At 32.4% G+C, this 13,806-nt stretch overlaps 1 protein-coding gene across 1 annotated transcript in view; it reads left to right on the forward strand.

Moving 5' to 3' along the window:
- Positions 1 to 9,164, forward strand: part of LOC108726076 (D-beta-hydroxybutyrate dehydrogenase, mitochondrial) — a 26,355-nt gene extending 17,191 nt beyond the window's left edge. The window contains exons 2-6 of the mRNA XM_018453447.1: positions 1 to 109; positions 2,478 to 2,718; positions 6,175 to 6,327; positions 7,338 to 7,545; positions 8,276 to 9,164. The exon at positions 1 to 109 is cut by the window's left edge and continues 112 nt beyond it. Coding sequence (XP_018308949.1) covers positions 1 to 109; positions 2,478 to 2,718; positions 6,175 to 6,327; positions 7,338 to 7,545; positions 8,276 to 8,432 — 868 coding nt within the window. The 3' untranslated portion in view covers positions 8,433 to 9,164. The remainder of the gene's footprint in view (positions 110 to 2,477; positions 2,719 to 6,174; positions 6,328 to 7,337; positions 7,546 to 8,275) is intronic.
- Positions 9,165 to 13,806: the final 4,642 nt, after the last annotated feature.

Below are 13,806 nucleotides of genomic sequence, written 5' to 3' on the forward strand. Positions count from 1 at the left end.
TGCCGCCGACGAATACGAGTCGCGTAACAAACGTCACGTACTCGTTACCAGCTGTGATACATGCGTAGGTTTGCAGATCGCCCTTGCACTCTACGAAGCCGGCTACAAGGTAATAACGGCAACAAGGGGTATGCGTGTAACCGTCATAAATTAACGGCAGCATAAACTTCACCGTACGTTCGCCTCCGTTACGCTGCCAGCCGCCGATATTCTCTCTGTGGCTCGGTGAATATTCAAAATTCAGAGCCGCGAGAGAGCCACGTTGTAAATGCCGAAGGCTACGCGAAGTAACGGCTGACCGCTTTATTGCGTGGGAACTGCTCTGAAGTTTTTGTCGACGACGATTATCGGAAACACGCATTAGCGAATACCGGCGAGTCTTACGTTATCGCGGCGTCAACTATGACTTGTTTCTCTTGTTTTTGCGTTCTATAATTATCACCAGAATTGGGTCAAAGCTATTATTTGGACAGCCTCTTACATTAGTCAGCTTCATGACTGCATAAATCTCGAATTTATCGCAGGAAACCATGTGTACTCCGAGAAGAACATTCATACTTGTCATCTTTATTTTTTCTTTTATTATATTACACGAGATGGAGTAACTTTGCGAGCGGCTGTCAGCTAGTTTTGAGCACGCTAGCTTAAAACGGATAGACGTCGGATCCCTGGCACGTCCCCTCTTTCCGCGGTTTCGCGAAATCTAAACGGCTAAAGTTGAGCGGTACCGTGCAACGCGACGACAACCGCGCTGAAACGCAATATCCCGCGGCCTTACGTCAGAATCCCCATTATCCCTTCGAGCGTGCAACATATTTCAGATTGTCGGAGTCCGGGCTCCAAATTAGTTTCCTCATGTCAAGGGAGCGGAACATCGGTGAGCCCTTAAATCAGTCCTGCCGACAGTTTCTCGACAGGTATTCACGTATCCGCTAGTCTCGCCGAGTATATCGTGTCACCACTCAAGAGTCATCCCTCAAAAGATTGCCACTGAAAGATAGATACTCGGCCAACTCAGATTTTACTCCGGTAATAACTTGCGGAAAGCGTTCTCCACGCTGATCTTGCGAGGGCTTCTTCGCGAAAGGTCCGAATCGGATAGCAATATTACATTTATTACTTCTCTAGAAGATCCTTCGAACCAACAGAGTAATAATTTCATCCCTCTCGTGATCCATGGGTAATATACTCAGAAAAGTTATCTAACTTAACGTAATCATCTCTCTAAAATTCAGCAACAAGAAGTTAGTTTTGTCGTCCAATAGTTGTGCCGCGCCCTTCAACATTTAGATTAATATTTAATGTTGAAATCTCGTTCGATTTTGCTAATTAATGATCAGTCAATCAGCTTACACCATTTGCATGCTCTTTAAGTACTTTAATTGATTAAACGGCAAAATTTTCATGTAGTACTAAGGCAAAATTTATGATATAAGTCATTTACGTATGGTTAATCGCGGTTCGATTGTTCCACATACAATACCTATTCTGACATTCGATCGAGCTTTACTTATTACCTTTCGTGTATCAAGAGCGTACATCAAAGAACCTTATTTATATGAATACCGTTAAATGGTAATTTTACTTTAGCAATTAATAAGTCAAAGTAAAATTAAATAGATATAAATAAGCGTTTTAAAAATGTAAGACCTGAAACGCAAGATTATTTGAAAATCGTTGTCGATATATTATTAAATAAAAATTTAAGAACTAAAAGTTACTGTACATAAAATTATTCAATATAAAACATATCACTCCTATACTTTTAATGTGATATAACTAAAAAAATTTTCAAGTTATAAATGAGTTAAGTAAGCATTACCCTATTAATCATAAAGAATAAATTAACTTAACTCCATTAAAAATCGATGCAATTTAAAAAAAAGTTTTTAAGAAAATAAAAACGACAAAAATGACATTGAATCATATTAAGAATACATTCTTTTTGCTGATATTATTTGATTAGTCTAATTTTGTCTCAAGTTAAAAAAGTTTTTCTCCTTTTCTAGGAAACTTAATTTTTTAATCAATATAATTTATGGATAATTTTTGAAAAATTTAATTGAATTTACTTGATCCGTCTTTACTTGAATTTACTTCTTCATTGATTAATTTTTTCAATTATGTATGTTATTTTTGAAGTAAGAAGGCAATACAGTAATAAGATTAAAGTTAATCAATCGAAATGATATTTATAAGGAAAAATTAAAATCTTAATTGATTTTTATAAAATATCTTCTAAAATTAACCTGAATGAAGACTTTCAAGTTTTTCGTCCCTTACTGAAAATATCCAGTTCATTAGTCACAGTCGAGTCTATGTGTCATTTAACATGACCTATCAACGTCAAAACATATCGCACGGTATCGAGCGGTGCCAATATGGTGTGTAACAGAGTGGCACGTGGAATGTGGGCTTGCGGCGGCGGCGGTCTTTCAAAACATAATGTATAACATGTCATGTTCTTCCTGCGACAGGTGTTTGCAGGTTTGCTAGATCCAACGGGTAGCTCGCCGTCGGTCAAAATCTTGAAGGCGGTCGAGCTAGAGCGGCAGAAACAGGATGAACCTGACGGTACGAGCGATGGTGATCCGCAGCAACCGGAAGCCGCACGTGCCCGTGGTCAAATCGTGCCATTGGAGCTGGATCCGACAAGGGAGGACAGTTTGCACGCCTGTTTGGACGCTGTCAGGGCAAAACTTCCGGCCGGCGAGGATGGCAAGATGTTTTATTCATTTAATTCGTTTTCTGTGGTTAATCGTTGAATCGAGCCAACCGAGAAATGACCGCGATACTAACTGTACAGTAAATAGAAAATCAGAAATAATTAATTTGAAAAAAGAACTAAATATATAAACGCTACATATAGTATATAAGATTGAGGTATTAATAAATGTAGGTAATTAGCTTTCTCAAGTGAGTAATTATGTATTTTAAAAATATAATTTAATATAGAAAGTGAAAGTGAAAGAGAAAGACAAAGACAGACAGAGAAAGAAAGAAAGAGGGGAGAGGGAGAGGGGGGGAGGGGGAGAAAGAGAGAGAGAGAGAGACGAACAATCTTTTATATGAATTTCATACTTTCATTTTAATAGCATTATAAAGATTGTGAAACTGTTGTGAGATGAAAGGAGAAACTGTTGTGTGATGTTCAAGTCTTCCAAGACCGGTACGCAAATTTTTATTTATGCTTCATTTCTCGGAATGAATTATTATCGATTATACTAAAGAAATTGAGCATTATATTTCGTATTAATAAATGCATTAGATTGGAAAGAGAGTTTTGAAATGGGCGAAAGTTTAGATGTCTTTTCAATATAATCTGTTTAAAAAAATCTTTAATCACACACAAAATCTGTATGTCAAAAAGATATCAGTCAATATCATATCACGTTTAGATATAATGATATCTATGTAAATGATATCTTCACATGTAATCTGTGTAGAAAGCGCGTCATGTATACAAATAATGCTTTTAACGGGTATGCTTTCTTTACTTCTTTGTATTTTGATTTTATTTACAATTACTTCCTCGAGATGTTACGGTATTATACGACCATGTTAGAGCCATTCTAACTTTAATATTAAAGTTATTGTCAAATATTAATTTCTGCACTTTCATCTAAAATACTTAGTTACGAAATTTAATAGAGCTTCACTTGCATATGAACAATGCAATATTGAAGCAAGAAATAATTTGTTCGTAACATTTTTTATGATTTTTTCTTTTCGTAATTCATATAGATTGCATGAAAAAAGAAGTACATGTTTCACATTTAATGCAGGGAATTACGGTGATTTAATAACGCACATAATATCCTATTATTAGGATCTACATTATTTTATCAGTAGTTTAAATATATTATGTATCTATTTTTAATGAATTAAAATCGTTCCTTTTTGGTTTTATAAGAGTTACAATGCGAAAAACGGAAAATTCAATGTTATTTCCATATACAAATTAAATTTTTATTTTATTAGTCACATATTTACGTAAAAAAAACATCAGAACTGACTTTCTTTAAATTTAAAATTTCTCGTAATTATTATTTCATGAATACTTCGGTGTCATATAATGCACATTTAATTGTGTCATTTAATTAACTACACTAATTATAATAACTAAGCATAACACAAATGGAATAATTTGTCATATAAGCTGCAACGAGCGTCAGTAATTGTGTGTTCTCAAATAACTCCAATATTTATTAAATTACAGATAAGTTGAAAATTTTTACGTATTCAATTTCACTTTTATTCGTGATTTCGTTAATCCTATTATTAGTTATCCCCGCGAGAAATACCGATGAACTTCTATACCAACGAACGTGAATAATATAATCTGACAGTAATTTAACGAAATTTGATATTGAACGAATAATGTTCTAGATATAGAATCATTCTCCGCGTTTCCAAAATAATTCAGCTAACTTGTTATATCATGTTCGACGCGGGTTTTATTGACATCGAATATAGATAAAGTTATCACAAATTCAAGATCGAGGAAAATACACAAGTAAATACCATGATTTTTGCGAAACATGTTTAACCCTCCGGACCTGATACAAAAAAATTTATAACACAGTTACTGATGTTGGGTTTGTAAGACTCATTTAACTTATGTTAACTAAAAAGTACTAATTAATTTCAAAAAATCACTATGACATAACTCGTATAAATGTATTAGATAATATATAGGGTAGAGCGGGGCTATTTGAGCATAGAGGCAAGTTGGTCAAATGGAAATATCTAAATAATCAAAATATTTTTTAATAATATATAACCTCATTAAACTATTATCTTCATGGCTCAACTTATCTTTCGAAGATGTTCAACACCCCATAGATGGGGCATATTGGTCCACTTTGCATCCTTGTAATTAACGTAATTTTTTTCTTATTTACGAGATATATTAAGGATTTATAAGTACTTAATTATTGAGCCAGATGAACGTTTTAAAGCATTTACCATTAGTCTATCATAATTGTGTGAAGATTTATAATAATTTAAAGAAAAAATGTCACAACTATAGCCCCGCTCTACTCTATTTATATTAGTATTTTAATATTATATTTATATTAGTATTTCAATATTAAATTGGCTACAGTATAAAAAGAATAATTATTAAGTATATTTGTATAAAAATAATCTACAGGAACCCCCGCACTGATAAGGAAAATTGGATCCTAGTGAAATACATTAGTTATCACATATAATATAGTTTATGATATGAACACAAGGCTTAATAATGGATAATTTATAAGCTATGGTGTATCAAAAAATTCTTTTGTGAGAATAAGTTTCACAATATTAATACACAGATCAAAAACTATTTGTTATTAAGCTTTATCTATGACGACTTGTATCTATCATCATCTTTTGTTCACCATCAAGCTACATTATATGAGAAAACTAACCCCTTTTTTATCGGAATTTAATTTTTCATATAATTAAAGTTCTTTGGAGATATAACGTAAAGAAAATTCAATTGTTTGACATTCTTGAAAAAGAGATTTATAATTGAATGAGTCTAATAATAGATGTCAGCCTGAGGGTTAAAAGACAGGAAAATAAAACACTTGAATAAATCATTCAAAACTTTAATGCACTTTCAACTTTCTTTCACGACGATTCCAACACGATTTTTACGAGACAAGTATTTGCTTCTGCATAGATTTGTCGTGCAATATATCTTGCGTGCATAATGGAAGTTTGCGTAATGGGAAAACACGAGGAAATAACGTACCTTCATCGCATAGAATAAATAAACGCAAATGTCATATTCGCAGATTTTTGCTATTCGTTACACCCACGAACTGTCAGGCGAATGTTTTTCATCGCGAAAAATGAGATGGAAGTGCCGAATGTATTTGTTTAGTTAGCGCGACCAGGGAATGGAGAGAGAGAGAGAGAGAGAGAGAGAGAGAGAGGAGTGCACTTTAGTTTTATAAGTCATACTTCCGATTGGAGATGCAATTTCAAATGCTCGATATCACCAGAGACCATAAATTGCAGCAGCATTTACTCGCGATGACCTTCCGCTCGTTGTATGTAACATATCTCCAGCGCGAGCGAAGTTCGTTGGAATAAACTTTCATCTGCCTCGTTTTCGTGCCAGCCAGGGAAGACGATCACTTTAAGTACTCTAAAGCGCTGAACTTTATTTAATTACAGGTCTCTGGGCAGTCGTGCACACAGGCGGCTTGGTTTTACCAGGTGTCATAGAGAAACAGACCAGTTCAATGTGGGAGTCCATGTTGCGTCACAACTTGGTTGCTCCGTTAAGAACAGCTAGAGTATTCATCCCTCTATTGCGTATCAAGAGAGGTTCGTTGAATATATTCGACAAAATCTTAAGACTAAGAAAACCATTGTCTGCTGCTACATAAAAGATTAACATTCCTTTCTGTTTCGTTTCAAAGAAAATTGCGTTTTGGACAACGAAAAAAATTGTCATAAATAACAACAAAATATAATATAATAAATATTGATTTTTAAATCTATATAAAACTTAAAAATGTAAATTTAAGTTTTAACTAAAAAAAAGAACCTTATTTGTCTGAACTCGATCTTAAATAATATTTTAGTGAATTTATATAAATATCTATAGGCGTAGGATTTTGTTTAGGGGAGAAGAAGCCAAATTAGAATTGAGATTTGACCCCATGGAGGGAAATAGTTAATACTTTTAATAGTTTATTACTTTTAATTAATTACTAGCAGGTAAATCACAAAATCAAACATACAATATTTAATGTAGTAATTTATTTAAGTTTCCTCTTAAAATTGCAAACTGATTCTTCGAGCTGGGAAAATTTAAATTTATAACACAATATCGTTTTGAATTTTATCAGAAAATCTTTCTATAACTTTACCTCCAATTTTTTCTTCTTTTTCAAGATTTCTTGTAAATAGTCAAGGCGTAGTCCGTAAATGTGTATTTTTTTGTAATTATTTTCTTTAATATTTAGAACGGGCCAATCATCTTCTTGAAACGCAATCTTAAACTGAAACTGGGATAATAATATTAAAAATTAAATTGACAAGCAATTATCGATGTTATATTAATAAATATTTTAAAAACCTGTAAACAATTTATTATTAAAAATATCTTAAATAAAAATCTTTTGCTAAAAATGATCGAATCGAAATTTATCCACCAGCTTAAGTTAATGAGAAATTTGCTCGCTTTTCGACGAAGTGAATTGCTCCTTTGAAAGCTGCAGCAGTGCACAATAGCACCGAATAAAGCGCTCGGCGCAGCGGCAAGACTATTCACCGATAGCAAAACCATATTCATTCTTTAAGCGGCTTATCGAAAATGTTCTGTTCCTAAGGACGCATCGTTCTTTTGGGCGACTCCGAAACGAGCTACGGCAGCAAGACAGGCTCTGGACTGGTGGCTTTCAGCGCGTCCCGAAGAGCTGTGGAAGGTGCCGCGGAGGCATTAAAAAACGAATTACATTCATCGGGTGTAGACGTCGTGCTTCTCAAACCGCCGCCAGTGAATCCCCTCGTTCTTTATGCATCGCCCGTTCTCAAGACGTAAGACGACTATCAGTTTACGATGTCTTGTTTCCACGGGCTAACAAAGATGTTAAGTCAGTTCCAGGCACAGCGCCCAAAACTTTTGCGAGCTGCTTCAGAGTTTCGTTCTCTTTCGAACACGTTTCCCTCTTCTCTCTTTCTTATACAATTTTCCCGTTAACGATATTAATTCCAATCTTAGAAATTGGGCCATTATACCGTATTCAGAGTCATTACACTTTAGTCATTTACTTTGATAAGCGTAACGATTAGGGGAGAATAAAAAAGGATATTATTTTCTATTACTAATCTAGTTTTGATAAACGATGAAAAAATTTCTCGTAATCTCGTTTATGAAATTAAATTACATAAATTAGTAGGTCATTGCATTAGAAAGCGAGAGAGAGAGAGAGAGAGAGAGAGAGAGAGAGAGAGAGAGAAAGCATTAATATTTTTGATTAAAAATAGTTCGTAACTCCAAAAATAAATCAAATATAAGTAAATTGTCTACATGAGCCTCCATGGTTGTTAGTGCGCGAATAATATATTTATAAAAGATGAGATAAATATAATTCGCAATTGGAACGTACTTACAACCGCGGAGTGGGAGGAAGATATATATAATCAATTTAATATTTTAAAGTCTTTAAAATTTATCTGTATCTTCTCTACGTCAATATCTTCCCTTATAAGCATCGTGGCTTAACGGCGGATTTAATTGCTATGAACGGTGCTCAATTATTTGCAGGGTCGACGTGGAATCTGGCGTAACAGCTTCGGAAGGGACGTGGACCGCTCCGCTATCGATTCATTCCGTGCAGAACGCTCTGATTCCTGCGATTACGACGTCGTGTCCTCTAAGCGTTTACGATATGTCTGTCAAGCCGAGGGTCTTCTGTCGATAATGCCATCCATGTCGTGTAAACGGACCGAAAGATCGCGAAATGTAATAATATCGTGGGACTCCTCGAGTCGATGCAATACGCAGCATACGGAGACAATGGGACGTGGAATATAATGGTACACGCATGTTTGCCACCGGTGTCATTTACGTTGTGACGTGTCCCTAAAGCGTCATGTGCGGAATTTCTTTCTCGGTTTCGCGGTAGGCGACACTTTCTGCGTGTGAATGATGTCATTTTTTCATATGCTCGTCCCGAGCGGTATCTATCATGAATTCTCGCTTTTTATTTGTTTCCCGTCCATTTTTGTATCGCATTTGCTGTGTCAGGTCCTGGCACCGATTCGAGGAAATATTTATTAAAACAGCCAGTAATTTTTATTGCCACTAAATAAAGTCCTGATTACCCTTAACTCTTAATAAGTTTCCTATCCTTTTTCCCTTCGAAGGAAAATTATTCTAATGTTATTTACGTTGTAAAAATAAGATCGTTCCCAAAGTAACTATTACACAGTCTAGTATATTTTAAAATTGCACATTCAGTCCGGTGAATTTATCTTCGATTGCGATGTTTAAATATTTGGTTGTGTAGCGACTTCACGAAATGTATATTTTAAGAGGTTGAAACGGAAAATGTGTTTTACTTGAAAGGTTCGACGGACGTGTGTGCAAAGTTAAAAGAGTTTTCTGTATTTTTGCGCATGTGTAAATATCACAGATGTATTTTATAATATACAAAATGTCTGAATAACTTTCGTAAATTTGAAAATATATGAGAATATTAATTATGTAATTTAAAAAAATACATATACGATATAAATGATCTTTTTCTTTACTGTCATTTTTTTTAGATTGTTCGTAATATTTTTTTCGCATTTTCAAATTCAAATAGTTATTCAGCCGTCTTGTTCCCTTTGGTAGACTATTTCATATAATTACATAGTTAACCTTTCATGAAAGCTATTTGTATTTATAATTAAAATGTGAAGCTTTCGCCAATAAATCTATTTTTAGATGTAAACGATAGATTTTTCTTAATAAAATATCGTAACATAGTGCAGTTATATTAAGTTAAAATAAAAAGTGCAATATATGTTCATAACTCTGCGGTTATGTGTAACCTCAATAACGGTTTTATATGTATTATTTATCAAAGTATATATATATATAAAATAATGTTGAAAGAAAAAAAACTCTTGTAACGATACATTATTATTTTCTAATTCGTTGTTTTGTTAATAATAAAAACATTCAATGTACGTAATACACATCTGGCCATCAACCTATTATATAATTAGAGAATATAGATAATTTAGGTTTATTCTACTTTTAATCGGGATTGGATAATAGATAGTCAATAAGTTAAAATTAAATAAAATGTTAAAAATTTAATAACTTTTAACGTAATTTAATTAATTTTAAATTAATTTATTTTTAAATAATTTAGTTATTTTAATTTATTATTCTTCTTCTTTTTAAATTGTTTTATCTCTCTAAATGCCAATATCATTCTCTATAAATAATCTTAAACGTTAGAGAATTAATTTAGAAAAAAGCTAAATGATTGTGTGATAAAAGCTCGCCCAAAGTTAAACGTGAATTGGATCTGTATTTAGCGAACGCTATTAGTGCAATTGTGTCATGCTATTCTTGTTTCATTCAATGAACGATAAAGAAAGAATAAAAACTCTTTATTTATGTATAATTTTCAAAGAACGTGTAAGCATAGCCAGCACAACGAGAAATACAAAATTACTTGTATTTTTAAAAATTACATTTTATTTTTCTTGTGTAATATACAAATATCAAAATATAAAAATACTCATATAAAAATATTTAAAAAATAGTTTTTTATTACACAAGAAATATCTTTGTTATTTCATATAATTTAAAAATAAAACATTAAATTTATCTGATCTATATTGTAATTATTTTGTTATTTAAAGTAATCTGATTTTAAGAAAAATTAGTATATTCTGATTTAATAAAAAAATAATGTTTTTCAAAATTTACTTTTTATTTAACTTGAATTAATTCAATTTTAATATAACTTTAACTAAGTTAGCTCTTTGTTCATTTAACTTTCAACTTTTAACTAAATTAATTTTATAAACTATTAACTTCAACTTAATTTAGTTAAATTAACTAACGTGTATTTTTAGTATAAAATTTATCACTTTCAGGAAATAAAATTATACAACCAACAAACGCGAGAGCTGTTACTTAACTCGAAATTACGTTCATTTCGTTAAATAGCAATTACCTGTAATTTCCAAATAAAGTACTAACAAATCCAAGCAAACTAATATATCTAATTTTGCGTAGAAAATACCTCTCTCTCCTTGCAAATTTATACTTATATTCAAGTACTTTCTCCAAACAATTAAATGTTTTCAATTATCTCACACGAAAATATTTCAGTATAATAACTATTTGAGTATAATAACACGGAAAAAGTCTATCCGTTGATTTGAAATTCTCCCTTTCATTAAACACTGTATAATCCATGTAATATTTTGTAGATTCAGTTCTGCCTTCCAATTCGATAATCTGCTCCTTGATCGTGATTATTCTGTTTGCAATATACATCTGGTAGTATAATTATGAACTACATATTATTTCGTACGTCGTTAACGGTAGTTCTCATAGTGAATAATTAATTTGTATGCTGTGTAATGCGCAATACGAATAATAAAATCTTGAAGTAAGATTAACGCGTGGCGCGAAATGCATATTCATTGGATGTAAGTAATATTGCTTGTTATTCCTGCTCTCGCGACTATCACGCTATAAATTAACTGATTTGACTACCGCCTCTGAATTTTACACAGTTTCGAGCGGAATGATGTCAGCGGAAAATTGCGCAGCGCGTACAAGAACGAGCCGAGTAATCAAAAAATCCACGCGCACTTTCTCCGTGCTCCCAATGAGAGAACGAGCAAAAATCTCTAATCCGCTGTGGCCGCGATTGCGCTACTTTTACAGCAACACGAATGAAAAATGTTGATTGACTATTTCGGCAATTGCCGTAGCGAGCAGTAATTTCACAAGGTGTCGAAGCCACAGCTGCATGTTTCGGAAAATACCAAAAAGTAAACGGAACTCACTACTAAAATTAAATAGGTACACATTTTTTTTAGGTAAATATAATTAGCGTATATACAATTATGTATAACAGAGATATTAATGTTTTCTTTATATTTAACTCTTCGTCTGCAATTATATTTTTAGTAATTTTTATTCCCTCTCTGTGTCTGTAATCCAAATTTTTTTTATTCAATCCAAGTTTTTTTTATTATTCTAAGCTTTAAAAGGTGGAAAAATTCAGGATTACTTTTCAACATTTCCATTATATTACCAAATATTTTTAACACAAATATTAAAATTTTAATATAACAATATACATAAAAATTTGAACAAAAATGAGGAAAAAATGGAAAATCGTTTAAAAATGTATAACTCAGAAATAACGAAATCAAATACTGCCATCCCCTCTTTATTACGAAAAAATTTGAGAGTAAAATTTTATTTGTGCCAAAAAGACTCAAATTATAAATGAAGGAAGTAACTTTTACAATTGTTAATTTAAAATTAGATTCATACGCGCAAGCTTTAGTAGGATAAATATAATCAATAGTACAACTCTAATATAAATTAAATACATTTCCTCTGAAATCCTAGGATCTTTTTTCAGTAATTAATAATAAATTAATATCAAAAACTGAATAAAAGTAATATTTAATTAATATTAAAAATTAATTAATATTATCTAAATATTATTACATTAATTAAACGCTCATTTATGTTTTAATTAATTTGCATTATGTCAATGATATTTCAAAAATAGATTTTACTTCTCATTACTGCCTTCATTTCAAAATTTATCCTGTGTCACGGATATTTCTCAAATGTGCGAAAGAGAAAATAATTAGCCACTTCAATCAAAAATTATCGACAAGCTCCTGAATAATTATGCTCGGAACTCATCGCCTTCATAAAAGATATTGTTAATTATGACAGTAAAGGAAGTGTTTGACATACAATCTCATTGTTTACATTCCATCAATGTACACGTCAGACAGAAAGTGAAGGAGAAAGAAGAAGAGAGATAGAAACCAAATTCTCATTTAATGTTGTAATATTGTTATCCAACTATATTCAAAGAATTATTTAACAACTGAAGATTTTGTAACTTTAATTTTTCGTTCAATCATTTTAAATCATACGACTTTTAATAAGAACGAATTGTCTTAAATCTTGTATTTGTTATTTTTTCATGTTTCACGAAAAGCAGAGATTTTAAAAAGCGTACTCTTCTAAAAATTTATATCTAAATCTTCTATTTATTTTTGATAGTTTAAGAAAAGCTAATGGATCAAGTAGAAATAGAACGTAAAAATTAGTACATATCACATTATACATTTATTATTTCCGAACCATTGCTTTCCCGGTCGTAAAATCGCGACGCCAATTCATGTCTGGCAGTGACGAACATTGGGGTCGTACCATGGCGTTGTTTCAAAGAATTATTATCATTTCTACGACCCGACTGGTTACACCTCTTACTGTGCGGTATCGGGGACCAACCGCAGGGTACGACAAACGAATTAATGGTTAAAAGGGATCGTTTTTGCCTGTCCGGGGGTGGCCGCCGCTATAAAACGATTCCGTTCCTTTCGATCCGGAGGTAGTCCATTGGCGGTTTTCGTTAAGGAAGAAACATGGCCTTTGTGTAGGTAAACTAAAGTCGATAGCGCGGTATTCGATATTGTAAATTGATACGCCGCGGGACCGTATAAGCAATGCAGTAGGGAATATTACTGGGGCGCTTTGGTAGAACGGAAATTCGTGTTGTAATAGGTCGGACGAAGGCATGCACACGTCGCTTATAATTACGTATTCTTGTGAACAAAATTGTGGAAGGTGTTGCATCTTTTGTGAGCGCGTTACGCCGTTGACGTCGAAATAATTGCGCATCCCGGAAAGTATTAGCGTGGAAAGCGTTACACTGCGAGCGAGTTGCACCGGGCGAGAAGTAATTTTTAGTTCACACATACACACGTAATACGCGATCATTATGTAACGATTATATAACGATTAAAACGAAAATACAATATTTTACCGTTATGAATGGTGGAGTATTAAAATCTCCGATTGCATTATGAATTATAATATTTAAATGATAATTATATTAGAATTTTGCAAGTAAACGTCCCAGTGACAGGTATTTATTATATATCCGGATACTTACACAAAATTTATTATTATTAATCTCAAATGCTTTTTTTTTATTTCAATATTATAATTTAATTATATTTAAAGATTATAATTAAATTATATATTATATTTAAAAAAGCATGTGAGATTAATAAGATAAA

Source organism: Mycetomoellerius zeteki, unplaced genomic scaffold (genome assembly GCF_001594055.1).
Source record: "Mycetomoellerius zeteki isolate Tzet28-1 unplaced genomic scaffold, Tzet1.0 scaffold382, whole genome shotgun sequence".
Lineage (NCBI taxonomy): Eukaryota > Metazoa > Arthropoda > Insecta > Hymenoptera > Formicidae > Mycetomoellerius > Mycetomoellerius zeteki.